The following is a 23,540-nucleotide window of genomic DNA, read 5'->3' on the forward strand; positions in this document are numbered from 1 at the left end:
TGTGTCACTACTGAAAAGTAATAAGGTTAACTTCTGAACCCAGGCATTCTTTTTCCAGTGTCATACTGTTAAGAGTCTTCTTTCTCTCTCCCTTCTTTTGTTCATTCATTGTTTCATTTAGTCATTCACTCAGTCATCAAAGGTTGAATGCTTAGAATATGAAATTTCCTGCTGCAAGTAACATAATGTGGAAGAAAAGAATAAACCAAATCAATTAACTAAGCAATTAACAAAATAGATAAGGTTGAGAAGGCATGTAAGCACTGGGTAGTTCAAAGGCTTCAACACTATGGCTTTTGGACATGTTGGGTCTACCTACACTGTTTGTTAATCTCCATATTGCTTTTCAGATCTCAGAAATCAGACCTGACCTCAGATATCAAATCTTGTTCTACAAATAATTACATTTTTTTCTTTGACTTGAGATTCTACAGTACAGAATTCACAGCTGTTATTTTTAATTCCACAGTGATTTAAATTTGTTTCATCATATATAAACCATCTGTTTACAATCACTGTGAGTCTAAAGCCTAGAAGAAAGCAGAAGCTATATTTGTACTCCATTTGAGTTATTCTCAACCACACATTAGAATCCTTGACAGAGTTGAATAAAACTATAGAATAGCTCCTACTCTAGATCATATCCATGGTGAGGTCCAGACATGCACTTGATTTTACTCCGTAAGTAACTGCAATGCTTAGCTGGGGTTAAGAACCACAGATGTATATTGTCCAAGTACTTCTCTAACTACTATACCTAACTTAGTCATCAAACATGGAAGATTGGCTTAAAAAGGGAAAGAGTTTAAAGTAATAAAATAATTGATGAAATGAAGGTAATAAATGATATAATAGATTCCCAAATTAGTATTATTTACTCTAGCATTAACTAATTATGTGTTTTAAATTAATATTTCAAATTGAAAGGCTCAATTTTATCTATTTCTGGCAAAGGAGAACAACTGAAGTCTTTAATAGACTTGACCATGTCATAGCTTCCATAATTAATGCTACAATGAACATAGGAGGGCATACATTTTTGTGAATCAAGGTTTTTAAGTTTTTCATGTAGATACTCAGAAGAAGAACAGTTGCTGGGCCATATGTTATTTAGCTCTATTCTTAATTTTTTTAGGAACCCCATACTGTTTTCCATAGTGGCTATACTAGTTTACATTCCTACCAGCAGTGAATGAGGGTTTTTTATTCTCCACAACCTTTCCAAAACTTACTACTTGACTTGTTGATAATAGACATTCTAGCAGGTGTGAGGAGGTATCCTAGGGTATTTTTGATTTTCATTTTCCTAGTGAAGTTGAACATCTTTTCATATAGTATCTGTTGGCCATTTGTACCCCTATGTTCATTGTAGAATTATTCACAGGTGGCCAAAACATGAAAACAACTGAAATGTTTTTTGATAGTTGATGGGATATAGAAGATGTGGTACATATGTACGATGGAATACTTCTCAGCCATAAGAAGAAATGAAATACTGCCATTTATGACAACACAGATGGACTTTGAGAACATGAGCATAAGCAAAATAAGTCAGACTGAAAATGTTAAGAACCATATTATTTCACTCATATGTGGGATATAAACTGAAAGCAAGAAATGAACAAACAAGAGAAATAATCAAACAAAACTCATAGACATAGACAACTTTATGATGATTTCCAGAAGGAACAGGGTTGGGGATTTTGTAAAGGGTAGAGGGTTTGAAATATATTTTGACAGATGATGATTTGACTTAGGGTGGTCAGCAAACAATGCAATATATAAATCATGTATCATAGAAATGTATACTTGAAACCTATATAATCTTATTAACCATTTTCACCCCAATAAAAAAAACAAAGAACATAAACAAAACAAAACAAAAATAATAATAGAGTTGACCAAATATTAACCTGCTTGGAAAATGTCTAGACCAGATGATTTCTTGTAGTTACTTCTCTATTAATAATTTTATTACTTAACACTGAGATTTGCAACATCATTATGACACAGTAAATTCCCAATAATTTTATTTACTGGACATAACCAGCTGATAGACCTTTACTTGTCAGTGTTTAGTTTAATGCGGTCAAAAGTGTTTTGTTAATCGATATAAAATACTTATTATTTTCCCAGAAATCATAAACCATTTTTAATTTCCACCATCTTAAGAGCAAGAATATTTTCATTAGAAGAATAGCTGTCATTTTGAAGTTCTGATATTCTCATAATGTTGAAATTAAAGTACAATTCATTCACTGTATCCTGTTCACGGAACTTGATAGAAATATATTCTATTTTGTAGCATCTTAACTCTAAATAATTAAACACTAAAATCTTGATTTAATATTAATGTTAATTTTGTTTCTTGATCAATGTAATATTCAGAAATATAAAGAATGAAAAAAATATTTCCTATATTACAACATGAAATAATTATATTGAATGATTAATGTGGGAAAACATTTATCTGTAACATGTTTAAATTATCTATATAGTTAGAAGATATAAGGAGGTGAAGTATGTGTAGTGAGGGATTTTTGTTTCTTATTTTTGTTTTCAATTGTAAATCTTCAAATGTTTCTGGCTTCCAGTCAAGATGGTGGCATAGGTAAACATGGCTCATCTCCTTGCACAACCACACTATAATTACAACTACAAAACAACCATCACTAGGAACCATAAGAAATCAAGTCAAATGGAAGTCTGACAACTATTGAATTAAAAAAATTACGTTGATTCAGACTGGTAGGAGGGACGGGTTTGTCCCACATCCACATTTGGTGGATAAAAATTTGGGATGGATATTTTAGAGTGAGGGGCCACAGCCCCATACCAGGTCACCTAGCCCAGGGTTCCAGTGCCAAGAAGATAAGTCCTCATAACTTCTGGTTGCAAAAACCAGCAGGGACTGAGTCAGTGGAAGAAACTTCTGGAGTCCCAATAGGTAGGTTCCTCTTAAAGAACTCACACGTGGGCTTACTCACACTCGCTCCCTCTGAGCTCCAGCACTGAGACAGCAGCTTGAAAGGCACCAGTGGCAGACAGAGAAGAACTAAACTGTCTGGTATCAAGGTGAGAGCTGGGGGACAGCTTTTTCCCACCAGAAAAGTGGGCAGGGGCCATTGTCTCTTTACTGAACCCTCCCCATACAGACCCACAGAGCCAGCAGGTAAGTGCCATATCTGAGACTCCATCAACCTGGCTAACACTGTTTGCCCCACCCTGGTGCTTCCCTGAGACTTCATCCACTCATCTTAGGGTCCCGCCCAAGCTGTTAATGGTGGCTTGTCCATATGAGTGGCTGGTCTTGGCAAATGCTTCACAACTGCCTAAATCCTCTCAAACAAGCAATAGCTGGCTTCGGTGAATTCCTAGACCCCCATACCACTTGCTAAGTGGCCCAAGGCCCAGCAATAGCAACAGCCAACTTATCACAGCTTGGCTTTGCCTGAAAACCTCCAAGCCCAGCACAAATAGCAGCCAACTCGGACTGCTTTATAGCCCAGGAAGGGTGGCCCCAAGCAAAACACAGGTGGGAATTACCTTGGCCTGTGCCACCTGGTAAACCAAAAGCTTGTGCATCCAGTGGACGGCTACAGACCATGCCAGAGCACCACCACCTTGCCTCCATATGGTGGATCATCCATAGAAACAGGAGGTTGGTGGTCAGTGGTAACAGCCAGTTCTTGCAACTGACTGGTATGGCTAAATCCCTCCCATTGACCCACCAACAGCAATCAGGGCTCAACTACAAGAGGAGGGTGTACTCCATACACACAGAAGTTGCACCTTGAGTACCTAGATTGGATGATAGCAAAGGCTGTGCCACTGAACCCTACAGGACACCTACTACATTAGGCCACATTACCAAGATAGTGAGTGATAGAAGCTCTCTCTAATACATAGAAACAAACACAAGGAGGCTGCCAAAACAAGGAGACAAAGGAACATGGCCCAAATGAAAGAACAGATCAAAACTACAGAAAAAGAACTAAACAAAAGGGATATTAAGGAATCTATCAGGTGAAGAGTTCAAAACACTGGTTATAAGGATGCTCAAGGAACTTAGTGAGGACCTCAACAGCCTAAAAAAGACCCAGTCAGAAATGAAGGATTCACTGACTGAAATAAAGAACAATTTTCAGGGAAACAACAGTAGAGCAGATGAAGCTGAGAATCAAATCAATGATCTGGAACATAAGGAAGCCAAAAAAACAAGCAATCCGAACAAGAAAAAGAAGAAAAAAAAAAGAATCTAAAAAAACCAGGAGAGCGGAAGCAGTCTCTGGGACAACTTCAACTTCAAGCTTTCCCACATTTGCATCACAGGGGTGCCAGAGGAGAAGAGAAAAAGCAAAAAAATTGAAATCTGTTTGAAAAAATAATGAAAGAAAGCTTTCTTAATTTGGTGAAGGAAATAGACATGGAAGTCCAGGACACACAGAGAGTCCAAACAAAATGAATGCAGAGAGGCCCACTCTAAATCACCTCATAATTAAAAGGCCAAAGGTTAAAGATAAAGAGAGAATTCGAAACAGCAAAAGAAAAGAGTTAGTTACCTACAGGGGAGTTCCCATAAGACTGTCAGCTGATTTCTCAGAAAAAACTTTGCAGGCTGGAAGGGAGTGGCAAGAAATATTCAAAGTCATGAAAAATGGGGACCTACAGTCAAGATTGCTCTACCCCAAAAAGCTATCATTTAGAATTGAAGGGCAGATAAAGAGCTTCCCAGACAAGAAAAAACTAAAAGAGTTCATCATCTCCAAACCATTATTATATGAAATGTTAAAAGGACTTATTTAAGAAAAAGAAGATCTAAACTACGAACCATAAAATGGCAAGAAAAACTTATGTATCAACAACTGAATCTAAAAAACAAACTAAACAAACAGGAAGAATAGAGACAGAATCACAGATATACTCAGTGTTCTGATGGTTGCTAGATGAGAGGTATGTTTAGGGAAATGGATAAAGAGGTGAGGGGATTAAGAATTACAAATAAGTAGTTATGGAGTAGCCATTGTGAGGTAAATACAGTATAAGAAATGGAATAACCAAAGAACATGCACATGACCCATGGACCTGAACAATGGTGTGGGGATTGCCTGAGGGAGTGGGTAGTGCTAGGTGAAGTGAGCAAAGGACAAAAATTGGGACAACTGTAATAGCATAATGAATAAAATATAATTAAAAATGTTTCTTTGTTTAGCTATAAAATAAAGAGGATCTTCTATCTTTCTATAAGAATCACTAAGCAGTTTTTTTGATATGTAAGTATGATAGGTAAGCACCCTTGCAGCAGAGAAAGAATATTTCATGGAACCTGACAAATGTCTCTTGCACTTTGTCTTGATATAAGAGACAGGAGGAAGAGGGGAATTTGCTTAATTATAAGAAAACCTCAGGAGAGTGAGGAAAAACAAGACTAGTCTCCATTCAATTGTGAAGTTCAATGTTATTCTTAATTCTCCCACAGACTAATACATTTGACTGGGTCAGAAAGTTCTCCAAGGAAGGTAGGAAAGTAGGATTGGGATCTATGTCTTATACCTGGCTTTGGTGGTTTCAGCACAAAGTCTGAATGACCTTCCTAGGTTAGCCATCTTGATGAGTTTGGGAATCTAACTGTGAAACTAAGCCTCAAACTAGAGTAACTTGAGAAGGGGAAATCCTCCCTGAAGAACTCCTCTGATAGGGGGTGGCACTGCTGCTGCTGGAACTGGAAAACCAGGCCAGTGATTGGTATGGCCTCTATATGCAGGGGATTGCTGCAACGACATGTGAATGGTGTTTGATTCTGAGGAGCTCCCTATTTTCAAAAGGATACTCTGAAGACTCAAGAGAAGCAATAGCAGTTTAAAAATAGTTGCCTACTTTTTACCTTATCATATTTGCCACCTCTTCTTTCTCAAAATGGTTAAAAGAAGAACTGACTCTTTGGCTTAATTAAACTTTGGGTTTGTTGTTGTTTTTTGGGTTTGTTTTTTTTTCTTTTGATAATTCAGGCAGAACAAGAATGGTTCCAAGGGAATGTTACCAGGTTTTATTCTTAACTGGGTCACTTGGATCCTCTGATATCATGTTAAATAGTCAGAAGTGGGTTTAATGGAAAAGGAGTAAGTATAGACTTAAGAATAATATATATGAATCAAGCACAAGAAAGTTTTATTTTTCTAGTTTGAATTGCCATTTTATGGTTCGTAGTTTAGATCTTCTTTTTCTTAAATAAGTCCTTTTAACATTTCATATAATAATGGTTTGGAGATGATGAACTCTTTTAGTTTTTTCTTGTCTGGGAAGCTCTTTATCTGCCCTTCAATTCTAAACTATCCTATCAGAGGAGTTCTTCAGGGAGGATTTCCCCTACTCAAGTTACTCTAGTTTTCTATTTTTTATATTTAATTTCTGTCAAAGAACCATGCAGATGGTTAAAATACAAAAATTAAATTTTATTCCTGGAAAAATCCAATGATCTTTTTATCCCCAATGAAACCTACTACTTTAAGAAATGAATATATCATATTATTGATAATAATTAATAGAAAAATTGTAATAGAAGGGAGATTATAAATTTGGAAAGAGGTTACTATGGCAATCATTACAGTTAATGTTAAAACTTGAGTAGCATTATAATTAATGTCCAGATTTTTAAAGCTTCTAAAAAGCATTATAAAGCTTTTTTAAAGCTTTATGAAGTTGAATATGCTATTCTCACCCATGCTACTATACACTGCATTGAAGTTTGAACATTGTTTTGAACACTAAAGTCTTAGATAAAATACACAAAAATAAAGATAAATTGGGAAGAAAGACATGATGAGAATAAAACTTATTTGCTCTACTACTTAGAAAAGTCTAAGAACACATCAAGCTTTTGGAACTAATAGATTACCAAGTTGTCCAGATGCAATACTAGTATTAAAAAAGCAATAGCATCTTTATGTGCCAGTGTTTATTTATGATAAAATATGTGAAATATATAAAAATATAAAAAGGAGATAATGATCACAGAAGAAACAAAACAGTTAAGTGCCTAGAAATAAATATAACAATCTGTAAGATCTCAGTATAAAAAAATAAATAATTTCATTAAAGAACATAAAAAGTACACAAACCAGTGGAGACACAAGCCATGTTATAGATGGTAATATTATACAGAATATCATTCTTCCTAAATTAATTTATTAACTTAAGTAATTCCAATTAAAATCTCATTAAGGTTTTAAAATGGTATTTGAAAAGCAGATATTATAATTAAGACTTGAGAATCAGGATTTATATAGTGACAATAGTTAAAACAATGTGGTATTTATGTGTGCATATTTATAAATATATACACATTTGTGCATATATGTAAGTATTTATAGAACACATATTTATTAAGAGCTTACCATGTGCCAGGAACTGTACTGAGCACTTGAACTTCAATGGGAATAAAACAAAGATCCTAACTCTTAAGAGCTTATTCTTTAGTCAGTGTGAGACAATAAATTACAGATTTATAAATAAATCAATTATACACTACTTTAGAATATGTTACGACATTTGAACAAAGGCTCGATGGACATCAGAGAAATAGTTTGGCAGATATCCGGAATAAGGGTGCTTTAGGCAGAGGGAAGGACAAGTCAAAACTCAACAGGAGTCCAATGTGGCAGGGGTAGAATTAAAGATATAGTCACAAGAAAAGCTAAATCTTGTGCAGCCCTTTAATGGTAAAAGTTTACCATTAAAAGTTTAAATGGTAAACTTTTGCAGAGTTCTGAGCAGATGATTGACATATTCAGATTTATGTTTTAAAACATCAGCCTGATTCATGCTATGTTGGAATTAGATTACAGAGAGCCCATGAGAGATGCAAAAGGACTGGGTAGGAGGAGACTAAAATAATCCAGGTGAGAGATGCTAAATAGTTGTTCAGATCATGGTGATTAACAGAATGAGAAGTGGCCAGATTCTAGGTATATTTTGAAGGTAGAACAGATAGAATAAATTTTGTATAGTTTGATGTGGGTTGAGAGAGAGAGGGATGACTTGAGGAGGACTCCAAATTCTTCAGCTTGAGCAACTGGAAAGGCAAGGCTTTCATCCTCTGAGATGGAAAAGATGTAGCAAGTTTTGGGGGAGAAATTAAGTGGAGATGCTCAGTAGGCAGTTGGATGTATGTGCTTGGTTGTAGGGTCTGAACTGGAGGTAAATATTTGTAAATCATTATAATATGAATATTATATAAAGCTCTGAGACTGACTGAAGTCACTGAGAGAAGATATGGAGGAATGAGCGCTGGGTGACTTGAATGTTATGAAGTCAGGAAAAAGAATATGATTTAAGAAAGGAGACTAAGACAGAGCTACTGGTAAAGTATGAAAAAAGGAGTGTGATTTACTGTCATGCAAGTGGAAATAAAAGTGAATCAAATAGAAAAAAAATGATCAACTATATCAAATACTATTCAGACATCAACTACAACAGGGACTGAAGTTTGCCTATAGCACTTAGCAATATACATGTAGTGATGATGGTGACAGAAGCAGTTCCTGTGTGGTAGTGGGACAAAGACCTAACTGGGAGGGGTTTATAAAAGAATGCAAAGAAAGTGACTGGAGACAGCGGGTAGACAATCCTTTTGAAGGGTGTTGCTGCAAAGGGGAGTAGAACATAGAGTAGGGTCTAGAGAGAACTTAATTAAATTGAAATAATTTTGTATGTTATAGATAGAAAGTTAAAAGAAAAAATTGATGACAAAGAAGAATACTGTAAATAAATGGTAATGGAAGGAGACTTGACTTGGAATGATGAACACACAATATAGTATACAGATGATGTGTTGTGGAATTGTGCACTGGAAATGTGGATAATTTTATTAAATAATATCAGCCCAATAAATTCAATTAAAATTGCTGGAGATGTATACATTACTAGATGACTGCTGAAGACATCAACACAGGTATAACAAAGTTTGCTTTGGCTAAGGTTTATTTTTGAAGAATTTTAAGACTCATGTCTAGTCTAATAAGCTTTTTAATCCACTAAAACACATAGGCATATTTAAGACTTTTCTTAAAGTAAATACTCTTATATTTTGAAATCCATGCAGAGGTTGTTTATATGCTGCTCTTTTTATACCCTTATTCACTTTTAATGTTTGTATACTTGTTACACTATTTATCTGCCCCTGTTGTTCATAAGTTAGATGACTTTCAGCTAGTAGTCTTTGCTCTACAAACCTCACAGGGTTATTACAGGATCAATAAAACATCTTAAAAAAACACACTTTGACAAATTGTAAAGGACTTTCTACCAGTTATTTATCTTGTTCTTATTGGTGTGTAGCCCCTTTGTTAAATGAGTTCTTCAGCTCCAATAAATTGGTATGAGAACTTCATGAACATGAGGATCAACCATGGATCATGGACTTAATCTTGTCTCTTTTGGGCCCTTTTCTAGCCACAGATGTTCATGCCACTTCAGCTGCATATATATGAGGTTATGCTAGTATCTTCTCTTTCCTGGGAGGTGTACCAACCCCTACAGAGAAAATTCAGAGATCTCATTCTCCTGGTTAGTCTCACTGCTTGAAAAGTCAATTGAAGAATAAAACTGAAGCACAGTATTTTGCCCTGTATAATGTGCTCCCGTGTATAATACACAGCCACATTTTTGGCCCAAACTTTCAGGAAAAAAATCTTTTGTTTTAAATTTTTAATTAAATTTTTAGTCATTTATATTTAGATACTTGTTTTTTGTATTATAAAGGAATTTTAAAGGAGTTATACTTTTAATGTATAAGCATAAGAGAATTAAAAACATTTATATAGACACTGAACCAGTACTAGCCAAGTATAATGTGCACCCTAATTTTTCCCTCAAAAAATTGGCAAAAGAGTGTGCATTATACACAGCAAAATATGGCAAAATACACAACAAAATATACACTTTAAATAAATGGAAGCATATACCATGTTCATGGATTGGAAGAATTAACATCATCAAAGTGTCCATACTGCCCAAAGCAATTTATAGATACAACACAAGTCCTATTAAAATAACGATGATGTATTTCACAGATATAGAACAAACATTTCAAAAATTTATATGGAACCATAAATGACCCCGAATAGCTGCAGCAATTTTGAGAGGGAAGAACAAAGAAGGAGGGATCACAATACCTGACATCAAACTATCAAACTATATTACAAGGCCACTGTAATCAAAACAGTCTGGTGCTGGAATAAGAATAGACACATAGACCAATGGAACAGAATAGAGAGCCCAGAAATAAACCCATGTCTCTATGGTCAATTAATATTCAACAAAGGAGGCAGAAGCTTAAAATGTTATAAAAGTAGCCTCTTCAACAAATGGTGTTGGGAGAGCTGGAGAGCTATATGTAAAAAATTGAAATTCAACCACCCTATACAAAAATAAACTCAAGATAGATAAAAGACTTAAATATAAGTCGTGACACCATAAAAGTCCTAGGGGAGAACATAGGTAGGAAACTCTCAGATATTCCATAGAGCAATATTTTCACCAATATGACCTCTAGAGCAAGGGACATAAAGAAAAGAATAAACAAATGGGACTTCATCAAAATAAGATGCTTCTTCACGGCTAAAGAAAACATCAGCAAAATGAAAAGGGAACCAACTGAATGTGAAAATATATTTGCCAATGATACCTTGGACAAGGGTTTGATCTCCAAAATAAATGAACTTACGCAACTCCACTCCAGGAACACAAACAACAGAATTAAAACATGGGCAAAGGATCTGAACAGACAATTCCCCAAGGAAGAGATACACAGGGCCCATAGACATATGAAAAGATGCTCAGCATCACTGGCCATCAGAGAAATGCAAATTAAAACCACAATGAGATAACACTTCATACCAGTCAGAATGGCCATCAGAAACAAATCAACAAACAACAAGTGCTGGTGAGGTTGCGGAGAAAAGGGTACCCTAGTCCACTGTTGGTGGGGATGCAGGCTGGTGCAGCCACTGTGGAAAGCAGTGTGGAATTTCCTCAAAAAGCTAAAGGTTGAACTGCTTTTTGACCCAGCAATTCCACTGCTGGGATTATACCCTAAGAATCCCAAAACACCAATTCAGAAGAACTTATGCACCCCTATGTTCATAGCCACACAGTTTACAATAACCAAGTGCTGGAAGCAACCTAAGTACCCATCAATAAGTCAGTGGGTCAAAGAACTATGGTACATTTACACAATGGAATACTGCACAGCAGAAAGAAAGAAAGAGCTACTACCCTTCGTGACAGCATGGATGGAGCTGGAGAGCATTATGCTAAGTGAAATAAGCCAGGCGGTGAAAGACAAATACCACATGACCTCACCTATAAGTAGAACCCAATCAATGAAAGAAACAAGCAAAAAAATATAACCAGCAACACTGAAAGAAAAAAGAAACCAACAGTAACGAGAGGGAAGGGGGAGAGGTGTAACGGGAAAAGAAGGGAAGGGGTCAAATCAAGGAGCATGTATAAAGGACCCATGGACAAAGCCAAAGTGATGAAGGATTGAGGGTGGGAAGTGGGTGTTGGTGGGGCAGAGGAAAGTGGTTGCGGGAAAGGGAGACAAATGTACATGAACAATTTAAAAAATTAGATCACATTATCTGGGATCAATGCACAGAACAAAATATTGTTAGTGTTATTCAGATGTAAGTAAATCCAAATGATTACTATCTCTGATACAGAGAAGAAATGGGCTTAATCATTAAGGCAAAAGGAAGCTACACTTGACAAAAACAATTTTTGTAAGAACAGTTGTTCGTAGTTGACACGTAGTGAGGAAGGCATACAAATGTGGTTAATTCACTGGAGACATCCCTGTAAATGATGCCTTTAAGCTAGGACTCAGCAGAGGTCTTTAAAAGAATAGTGTCTGTGATTAATGATGTTGTTAGTTTTTTTAAAAATAGAAATGTGGTATATTCATGAGTCAAACATTTAAATGTATAGCTAACATAATTTTATTACATAAGCCTGTAAAAGCCCTGGAGGGCAGCTAAGGTCTGTCTGGTCAGAAAGTCTTGGCTTCCAAGTACCTGGCATATGGTAAGAAGGGATAGTGGTGTCGATCATGGGTGTGTAATTTTCTTTGGTCCCATGAACTCCTAACCTGGTGGAGAGAAGCACACAGGGCTAAAACAAGACGTCATAAATCGTGGGCCCAGAACACAGGCCCTACATGCCCAGGTTTAAGAGCCATGTTCATAGTGGTCAAAAATTTTGATTGCCACTGACTTGGAGAATTAGTTCAGAATAAAAATTAAATGCAAGAATTTATGGGGAAAAATGAAAGAATTTTTTTAAAAAGCAAACTCTTGAATGTAATAAAATAATCAACTCTAGGAAAAAAAAGATGTATAATTATAAAAGAATGAATGATGAGAGAAAAATCATTTTGGGTTAGCATGGATTTTTAAAAATCACCAAAACACCTAGAGAAACCATCCTGGCATGAAGGAATATGAACACACAATATTCTGTTTTCTGGAGGTAAGAAGACCAGGGTTCTGGTCCTGCTTTGGTCAAATAAGTCATTTAATCTTCCTAAGTCTCAATTTGATTATCTATAAAATTAAAAGAAAACTCTCTACCTACTTTGAAAGTCTGATATGTAGGAAAAAATACAAATACACTAAAACTGTAATGCAAATGAATGTTTGAAAAGTATCTAATCAAGTTGATTCCATGTTTAAAACACTGCTTCCTATGTCTTCCCGCTGCTCTGAGGACAGCGCTGGGCCTCTACCACAGCCTACATGAATTTAAATGATCGCGCCCTTCTCACAGGTGTGTCCTGTCCCCTGCTGCTCTCTTCTTTGACCACTAGTCTTCAGTTTTCTTGTCACCTTTCTTTCCAGAAATTGTACCAAAGAAGCTCTTGCCTATCCTTGGTGCACCTTGGTACACTTAATGCTGCCTCTGCTTCAGAAACTCCAAGCTTTTCTATATGGTTGACTTCTGTATTCTTTCAGGTCCCAGGTCCATCCCCAACTGCCAGAGAAAGTGCTTCCTTGCCATGTCTATTAAACGTCCTCCCACCTACCTTCTACCTGTCCCTTGATCACATTCATTCCTTTTTAAATACCATTTTTCTTTTCTTTTTTCAAATAATCCAAGTCACTAACTTTGTTGATTGTCATAAAAATATACATAACATAAAATGTACTATTTTAAGCATTTTATTGTACACTTTAGTGGAATTAAGCAGGTTCACGTTGTGGTCCATCCACCACCACTAGCCATCTCCGGAACTTTCTCATCATCCCAGATTGAAACTCTGTATCAGGACATTGACTTCTGAGTAAGCAGGGTGACCGCTTTACAAAACTTTCCTATTGGTTTCAACAGTTGTACAATTGATTTTTTGAGATATATACTTGCTTTTTGGACCACTTGACTCATTTATATGTATTTGTTTATTGCCAATGCCCTCATCTGTCTTGGTCATTATTCTCACCTAACCTAGAACAGGATCTATTTCTTAGCACCTTTAATAAGATCAGCACTAAATATTTATTACAAAATGATGAACTTGAAAGCCCATATTAAGAAATATTATAACCTCACGATTTAATGTTTGTGATTATGTGCCAAGATTTTTGTCATTCATAGTCAGTGTGTCTATCCCTTGCAACAAAGCTGTAAGATGGGAGGAGCTCCCTGTAACTGATGTTCAGGGAGGATGAAGCCAGCATCACACACCGCCAGTAATCGGCAGACATGGGGTTTGCATAAATGTCCACGGACTGCAAACAAATCATTATTCCACACTGTCTCTCTGACATCCCCAATCAGAAATAATTTTTCTCGTCCTTAATCTCTAGTATCATCTTGAGTCTACTTTATCATTTTTTGCAATTATTAATTTAGGCATGTTCATTTCTCACTCTAGTTTGCTAGGGAGCTTATCACAGGGACTCTGTCCTCTGAGTCTCCACCACTGTCTAACCCTGTGCTTATGCACATCACCTCGTAAACACTGACAGCTGGGAAAAATAATTGTAAGTGCATAATATACAAGTCAAGAGCATTATTATCTCTTTCACTAGAATAGCGCGTTTATTGAAAAAAAATTACAAATTAAGTGTCCTCTAGAAAGTAATAGTAAGTTATTGAGCTCAGTTCTAAATTCTTAATGAGATAAAATGTGGTGTTCTGAGGGATTTTATTATCCTGGGAATATTTATGCTTTTCTAGAACAGCTCATTCAATTTATGGCATACATTTATGGCAGAAACATTTAAACTTGATTCAGTTCAGCTTTATTTTCTTCTCATTTTTTGTTTTTAAAATGTTACTAATTACGCAACTTTTCTATGAGTAAAAAGGCCTGTTTTAGAGTGTGCTTTTATGAGGCTATTTTTGTCAACTATTGTGTAAACAGCGTTCTCAAGCTGCTGACATAAAATATCTCCTGAGAGCTAATAACCCACCCAGACTATGTAATTTAAGTAACTTGAAGGCCCTAAACAAAGGGTAATCTCTGTGACTAGGATTTACAAATCACTTTCTGACAGCCCCATAGTACCTAACTATAGTTTGTTGTTTTTCCCTCCAACAATCACTTTGCAGTTTACACACTAATACAACAGTCATCCTACACTGGTAGCTGCCATTACATAGACACTCCCCAAAATAATATGCCCTTTTTTCTTTGTTTGAATACACCTTTTAAGCAGTTCTCAATAAAGTCTAAGTGGTAAGATTTAAATTATAATTCTGTGATACTTGTTATACTTGATATACTTCAAATAATTGGGTTTTAGGGGACAACTTTGAAAAATGCTTTATAATGTTAAATGTGTGTATTTGAGGAGTATTTACATAAGGATGACAAAGTAATAATTATCGTATTATTTCATATTGTATTAGGAAAGGTCAGCAGTTAGGAGATGAAATAGTTCTGGGGATCTAATGTACATTATCGTGATTATAGTTAAAAAGAATTTATTGTACATTTGAAAATAGAGAGAGTATATCTTAAATATCCTTTTTGCCCTCTCCATACAAATGATAATTATGTGAGGTGATGAACGTGTTTATTAACCTTATTGTAGTAATCATTTTATAATTTATCTATACACCAAATTGTCACATTGTACATCTTAAATTTACACAATGTTCTATGCAAATTATATTACAATAAACCTGGAAAAATGTCAGGTGAAGAGTTGTGATATTAATTAATCTTTTGAAGTGCTTCTGTGAATTATCTCAGATGTAATATGAGCTGAAACATAGTTTCTTCTAAATTTAAAATATATAAATAAATATATGCATGATATATTTTAAGTTCAGTTTTAGGATATGGGCATAATATATTAAAAAATATTAGTATACCATTATTCCAAATCATTTGGAAATCACCCTTCCTACAATTATGGAAAATGTAAAAAAAAAGAATATCAACAATTACAATATTTAAAAATCTGTAGTTGCATCCCTAAAATAAGTGTGAATAAGATAGCAGTGTCATGATTTCTCTTCTGCTCTGGCTGAAATGCCTTTGCTAAGAAATGGGAGGCAGAGAAAGTCAGTTAAAGAAAAGTACTTTAGGTCTCCAACTCTCTGCGGAATCCAAAGAACACAAACATCAGTGATACATAGGTCCCTCGTCCTAAATCTGTAAACAGTTTCTGAAAATTAATCTGACATGAATTCTTACATTCTACAATGTCTGGGTATTTAGGATTTATACCTTAAAGAAACAATATTTGAAAAAAATACTAGTATGAGTACTAGTCCTTCTCAGAAGTACTAGAATAATTCCTTAACATCGAACAGTTTTTTTTGAAAATAGACAAGGTCTCAAGTTATTATGTTTTTGAAAGCTATATTTCTTTAATATATGATTAAATATATTTTTTAAAAAATATACTTAATGAAATATATTAAATATTTTTATTTAATATATATTAAATAAAAATAAAAAGCTGGATGAACATAAATACAACATCATTATGGAAAACAACATTTTGTAGGCTTCTAAGAAAAAGACCATATGGCTATAAAGTCCATTTTCATACCCAAATGAATGTGATTCTATAATTGAAATAAAACAGTAATAAAATGAAATGAAATAAATATAATGGGAAATAAAATAAATGTGAAAGAAATAAATATAGTACTTATAAAATAAAATTAAACTGTAATAGCAAAGTTTATGTAAGTTTTCTAAACTGAGTTTCTGGTGCAAATGCCTTATTCTAAAGAGGCTAGCAGTTTATTTACTGAACTAATGTCAGTTTATTTATCTGAAGGATATAATATTTATTTAGATTTGAAATACAGATCATGAAATTTAGCTGTCAGATTATAGCTTGTTTTTAATACCTAGTTTAAGATTTTTATAAAATACATGAAAAAAAGTTAGAATAATGAAGCCTTAAAGAAAGAGCTGTTTGCTTCTTAGCCACCAGAATTGATGGCGATCTCAGGAATTAGTCTGGTTTATTTGGTTTCCGTTGCTTTTTTACCTGAATTTGGAAACATGAGAAGCCTTTCCATTGTTTTGATTGGGTAAGAGGGAAAGTGCTCAATTTATTTTCTAGTAAAAGATGTTGTTCTATTTGTTTTGAGGCTTCTTAATCTCTATTTTTTAAAACCTCTTGACATTTATAACGGCACCAATTTATCTACCTGATTCATGTGATCCTAGTAATTAAAGAGTTCAACCACTCAAAGATAAAACTTGTTAAAGACAAATACACAGGAGATTGTCTGAGCCTCATGCACAGGATGTGCACACGACTATGTAATCTTTATCTGATTCCAGATGTACCAGCTTTAGCTTTCTTCCTCTTGTGCTGAATGAGTGGTTCAGCACAGAAGAGGACTCAACAGCCTGCTGGTTTCCTTGGCCGGGGTCGAAGCCCCACCTGAAAGGAGAATCACTCTCTTCTGAAAAAAACAGCTTGACCTTAGATATTTTTTTATGTAATTTATCATTAACAGGAGTACTGTCAAACAAATAGAAAATACTAAGCCAAATAAGAAATTATCAAAAACTTTTTGATGTGGTAAGTCACAGATTATTTGACAATTTTACATAATACCATTTATAAGTAAGAATTATTGTTCTTATACTTTGAATAGTCTTGGATATAACTTATTGATATATCTGTTTCTATATGGATGCACTTATTTAGCAATATAGATTCACTTAGTTATATAACTGAATTATTTTAAGAGAATCAAGTTAACAGTAAGTAATGAGAAATTCAAATATCTATATACATAAACACACATTTTTAAGATAATCAAATTGAGAGCAATAAATGAAAAGGAATCATCAACTTTTGACAAATGAAAATATAATGTTTATTACATGGATTTCATATTTCACATTCCTGTCAAATAATATAGCAAGTAAACATTTTCATGTAAGAGCATGTTGTATGGGTCATACCTTTTCATGAACTTTCTGGCCAGGTTCCATCCCTTCAAGATGTTCTGATTCTGTGGATCCCTCACTTGATGCCATTTTTCTTTGTATATGAACATTTTGTTCACGCAAGGCAACAATCTGTAAAATAAAAGCACTATGCTTTTAAAATCTAAAGTAGAGCAAAAAGTATAAAAATATTGAATTTACTTGATTGTGGTTAAGAACTAATGAACACAATCAAGAAATAAACATTAAATTTTAGTCATAATTATTTAAAAATATTTTGAAGATGAGGTTAGGATTTTGAATGATATTTATAATGTTTATAGGAATGCGAAACTTACTCTAAATTTTTTTCTAGTTGGAAATGTGTCTAAATCAATAGCAAGATCTATGTGTTGTTAAATGAAATTATCTTAAAAATTAATTTATGAATTATGATAAAATTTGTACTGGTCTATATTTTCAAAGTATAAAAGAAACGTAAAGAAAAAAGATCAAAAGCTGAAGGTTAATTATGAGCACATTCATTTACCCTAAGTAATATGGTATCTGCAATTTAAAATCTAGCAAACATACAAGTTGAACTTGAATAACTGTGGCACTGTCATGAATACTTATAATGAAATCGATCTCATTATCATCATTTTAATGGTCATTACCTTAGCACAGCTAGTCCAAATACAGTAGTAAATTCACAAAAATTTTTTCCAAAGGTTATTCATTCCTGTAAATAGCTCAATTTTAAAGACATAATACTTCCAATTAAGCAAGATTCTCAGATAGTTGTAGTTTAACTGATCTTGTTAATATACAAAGTGAAAAGTAATATTCTAGCATTTTTAATGGTGTTTTAAAAATATACAGTTGACCCTTGAACAACACAGATTTGAATTGCTTGGGTCCGCTTATATGCATATGTTTTGAATAAATACTGTACATGTGTCTCCTTAATAACACTTTTTTTTAAATTAAATTTTATTGATTATGTTGTTAGAGTTGTCTTAATTTTTCCTCCTTTGCCCTCCCCACCCAATACCTCCCACTCCCTCAGGCAATCCCTACCTCTTTGTTCATGTCCATGGGCCATGAATATAAGTTCATTGGCTACTCCATTTCCTGTACTGTACTTTACATCCCCATGGCTATTCTGTAACTACCTATTTGTATACTTCTTAATCCCCTTCTTTTTCACCCATTCCTCCACACCTCTCTCATCTAGCAACCATAAAAATATTCTCTGTATCCATGATTCTGTTTCTGTTCTTCCTGTTTGCTTAGTTTGTTTTTTAGATTCAGTTGTTGATATGTAAGCGTTTATTGCCATTTTACTGTTCATAGTTTTGTCTTCTTTTTCTTAAATAAGTACTTTTAACATTTAATATAATAATGGTTTGGAGATGATGAACTCCTTTAGTTTTTTCTTGTGTGGGAAGCTCTTTATTTGCCCTTCAATTTTAAATGCTATCGGTGCTGGGTAGAGCAATCTTGGCTGTAGGTCCCCACTTTTCATGACTTTGAATATTTCTTGCCACTCCCTTCCAGCCTACAAAGTTTCTTTTGAGAAATCAGCTGACAGTCTTACGGCAACTCCCCTGTAGGTAACTAACTGCTTTTCTCTTGCTGCTTTTAATTCTCTCTTTATCTTTACCTTTGGCCTTTTAATTATGATATGACTTGGAGTGGGTCTCTCTGCATTCATTTTGTTTGGACTCTCTGTGCTTCCTGGACTTGCATGTTTATCTTCACCAAATTAGGAAAGTTCTTTCATTGTTTTTTCTTTTTGTTTTTTTGTTTTTTCAAATAGATTTCCAATTTCTTGCTCTTTCTCTTCTCCTCCTGGCACACCTGTGATGCAAATGTTGGGATGCTTGAAGTTGTCTCAGAGGCTGCTTACACTATCTTCATTTTTGGGGGATTTTTTCTTGTTCTGATTGCTTGTTTTTTGGCTTCCTTATGTTCCAAATCATTGATTTGATTCTCAGCTTCATCTACTCTACTGTTGCCTCCATGTAAATTGTTCTTTATTTCAGTTAGTGAATCCTTCATTTCTGACTAGGTCTTTTTTAGGCTGTTGAGGTCCTCACTAAGTTCCTTGAGCATTCTTATAACCAGTGTTTTGAATTCTGCATCTGATAGATTCCTTAATATCCCTTTTGTTTAGTTCTTTTTCTGGAGTTTTGATCTGTTCTTTTATTTGGGCCATGTTTCTTTGTCTTCTCACTTTGGAAGCCTCCTTGTGTTTGTTTCTATGATGGGTAATGCTTTTATGATTCCCTATCTTGATAGTGTGCCTTAATGTAGTAGGTGTTCTGTAGGGTCCAGTGGCTCAGCCTCTGCTATCATGCAAGCTAGGTACTTGAAGTGCATCCTCCATGAGGGCTGAGTACACTCTCTTCTTATAGTTGAGGCTTGGTTGCTGTTGGTGGGTCAAAGGGAGGGATTTAGCCATGCCAGTCAGCTGTAAGGATTGGCTATGACTACAAACCTCCACCATCTGTGGAGGATCAGCTGTCCAGGGGCAGGGTGGTGGTGTTCTAGTGTGGTCTGTAGCTGTCCTCTGGGTGTGCAGGCATTTCTAAGGTGTTGCAGGCTGAGGTCAACCCCACCTGTGTTTTGCCCAGGTCCACTCTGCATGAGTTTTAAAGCAATCTTCAGATGGCTGTTACTTGTTCTGGGCTTGGAGGTTTCCAGGTGAGCCAAACTGTGATATAAAGCTAGCTGATGCTAATGCTGGGCCTGGGGCCACGTAGAGCTACAGGGGCTGGAAGCTCACTGAGGCTGGTTGTTGCTTGTTTGAGAGGATTTAGGAAGATGTCTAGCTTTAGCTGAGACCAGCCATTCATATGAAAAAGCCACTGACAACAGCTTGCATTGTCCATAGGTTGGATGGGTGAAGCCTCAGGGATTCCCCAGAATGGAGCAAACATATGAGCCAGGTTGAAGGAGTCTCAGATTGGCCCTTGCCTGCTGGCTCCGTGGGTCTGTATAGGGAGGGTTCAGTAAAGAGACAATGACCTCTGCTCACTTTTCTGATGGGAGAAAGCTGTCCCCCAACTCTCATCCTGATGCCAGACACTTCAGTTCCTCCCTGTATGCCACTGGTGCCTTTCAAGCTGCTATCCCACTGCTGGAGCTCAGAGGGAATAAGTCTCAGTAAGTCCACGTGTGGGCTCTTTAAGACACACTGCTTGGGACTCCAGTAGTACTTTTCAACAACTCAAACCCCATCTGTTTTTACAGCCAAAAGTTATGGGGACTTTTCTTCCTGGCATTGGAACACTAGGTTGGGGGGCTTAGTGTGGGCCTGGAACTCCTCAGTGCTGAGATATAACCTCCTGAATATTTATCCACCATACATGGGTTTGGGACCAGCCCATTCCACATATCCTCATCTCTGTGTCTGCTACCAGTCTGGATGGATGTGATTTCTTCAGTTCCATAGTTGCCAGACTTCCATTCAACTCAGTATCTGATGGTTATGAGTGATGGTTATTCTGTAATAATTCTGATGTGGTTGTGTGAGGAGGCTACAACTCCATCTTGACTCGAAGTCAATAACATTTTACTTTCTCTAATTTACTTTATTATAAGAATTCAGTATATGATCATGTAACATACAAAATATGTATTTATCAACTGTGTATGTTATCGGTAAGGCTCCTGGTCAAGAATAGGCTACTCATAGTTACGATTTTGGGGAGTCAAAATTTATAGCTGATTTTTACTGTACAGGGTTTGACAACCCTACCCTTGAGTATTCAAGGGTCAATTGTATTATCAACTCAGATACTGAGTCAGTACTGGTTCTAGGAGAAGTCAATGTCCATAGTATTTAATACATAAAAATAGTGAATCATATTACACATATGCTGAAATTATGAGACCAATATGTCATACAAACCAATAATCATCAAATGAACAAAAGACATCAGTTAGTTGGGTGTTTGCCTTGCTGCTTGCCACTGCCTCAATGCCCAGATGGACCATGATGTGTTCACAAGATCAAGTGATCTTGCATATAAGCTCCAGCGTTTGAACAAATGAATGCCATTTTGTAAGGGCATATCACCACACAATGAGTAACAATGATGTAAAAGCTCTTCTCCATGTAGTATTGCAATGATCAAATTAGTTCCCTTTCTGTCATTCTTGTCCATCTACAATCTATTATCCACAAAGCATCCAGTTTCCCCCCTTAAACTTACATTATATTGCATCATTCCTCAGCTTTCTAAATAATTTCAATGTCTTCACAACTTATATGGTATACATAGAAAATTTTTCTCAAGGCTATAACATCCTACATGACCCTTTCGACCACAATGACCTCCTTTCTGTCCCCTAAACATACCTGGGCTCTTTCTTACCTGGAACTGAGAATCCTGATCTTCCTGCCTGAAACATTCTTCCCCAACTCAGCTCAAGCTGACACAATCCAAACTTTCAAGAATCAGCTGATATAGCGTTCCTCAGAGAAAATGTGCCTTGCTGTCAAACATTTATCATAATGTATCCTTGTTTATATTTGTGTTTCACTCATTAAAATATAACATTTTATTCCTCACTTACCTACTTTGCTTATCTATTTAGCTAGCAGAAGTACTAATATTACTTGAAAATAATTTTCAAGGGAAAATAATTTTCAAGGGAAAATAATTTTCAAAGAATACTTATTGAAAACATTTTCATATGAAGCAGCACATCATATTTTTCAATAAAAAATGTGTTGAGGTAAATAACAAATGTATATGGAAAAACAAAGACTGTAAACCTAATTCATTAGGAAATAACAAAGTATAAAGATGTAAAGTGCTTGGGAACTCCTTCAGAGACATTCATTTTTTGTTAGTACAGAAATGGATTAAGACAGACACATAGATCAATGGAACAGAATAGAGAGCCCAGAAATAAACCCATGTCTCTATGGTCAATTAATATTTGACAAAGGGGGCAGAAGCATAGAATGGAGTAAAAATAGCCTCTTCAACAAATGGTGTTGGGAGAGCTAGATAGCTATATGTAAAAAATTGAAATTTGACCACCCTATACAAAAATAAAATCAAAATAGATAAAAGACTTAAATATAAGTCATGACACCATAAAAGTCTTAGAGGAGAACATTGGCAGGAAACTCTCAGATATCCCACCCAGCAATATTTTCACCAATATGTCCCCTAGAGCAAGGGACATAAAAGAAAGAATAAACAAATGGGACCTCATCAAAATAAGAAGCTTCTGCACAGCAAAAGAAAACATCAGCAAAATGAAAAGGGAGCCAACTGTATGGGAAAGTATATTTGCCAATGATACCTCAGACAGGGGTTTGATCTCCAAAATATATAAAGAACTCACATGGCTCCAATCCAGGAAGATAAACAATCCAATTAAAAAATGGGCAAAGGACCTGAACAGACACTTCTCCAAGGAGGACATACAAAGGGCCCAGAGATGTCTGAAAAGATGCTCTTCATCACTGGCCATCAGAGAAATGCAAATTAAAACCACAATGAGATACCACTTCATACCAGTCAGAATGGCCATCATAAACAAATCAACAAACAACAAGTGCTGGCAAGATTGTAGAGAAAAGGGAACCCTAGTCCACTGTTGGTGGGAATGCAGACTGGTGCAGCCATTGTGGAAAACAGTTTGGAATCTCCTCAAAAAGCTAAAGATGGAACTGTCTTTTAACCCAGCAATTCCACTGCTCGGATTATACCATAAGAATCCCAAAACACCAATTCAAAAGAACCTTTACACCCCCGTGTTTATAGCAGCACAATTTATAGTAGGCAAGTGCTGGAAGCAGCCTAAATGCCCATCAACAAATGAGTGGATCAAAAAACTACGGCACATTTACACAATGGAATACTGTGCAGCAGAAAGAAAGAGAGAGCTACTATCCTTCGTGACAGCATGGATGGAACTGGAGAGCATTTTACTAAGTGAAATAAGCCAGGTGGAGAAAGACAAATACTATATGATCTTACCTATAAGTGGACAAAACAAAACAAACAAGCAAGGAAAATATAACCAGCAACATTGAAAGAAAAAAGAAACCACAGTAACGAGAGGGGAGGAGGGAGGAGGGTAACAAGGAAAGGAAGGGTAA

The 23,540-nt window shown here is 35.5% G+C and overlaps 1 protein-coding gene across 4 annotated transcripts in view; it reads right to left on the reverse strand.

The window, feature by feature from the left end:
- PPFIA2 (PTPRF interacting protein alpha 2) overlaps positions 1-23,540 on the reverse strand; it is a 446,295-nt gene that overhangs the window by 125,352 nt on the left and 297,403 nt on the right. For all 4 annotated transcript variants that reach the window (XM_054580164.1, XM_054580163.1, XM_054580167.1 and 1 more), the window contains one exon: positions 17,447-17,563. In XM_054580164.1, coding sequence (XP_054436139.1) covers positions 17,447-17,563 — 117 coding nt within the window. The remainder of the gene's footprint in view (positions 1-17,446; positions 17,564-23,540) is intronic.

This window comes from Pteronotus mesoamericanus, unplaced genomic scaffold, assembly GCF_021234165.1.
Source record: "Pteronotus mesoamericanus isolate MK-2021 breed Mesoamerican mustached bat unplaced genomic scaffold, CSHL_Meso_final contig_56, whole genome shotgun sequence".
Lineage (NCBI taxonomy): Eukaryota > Metazoa > Chordata > Mammalia > Chiroptera > Mormoopidae > Pteronotus > Pteronotus mesoamericanus.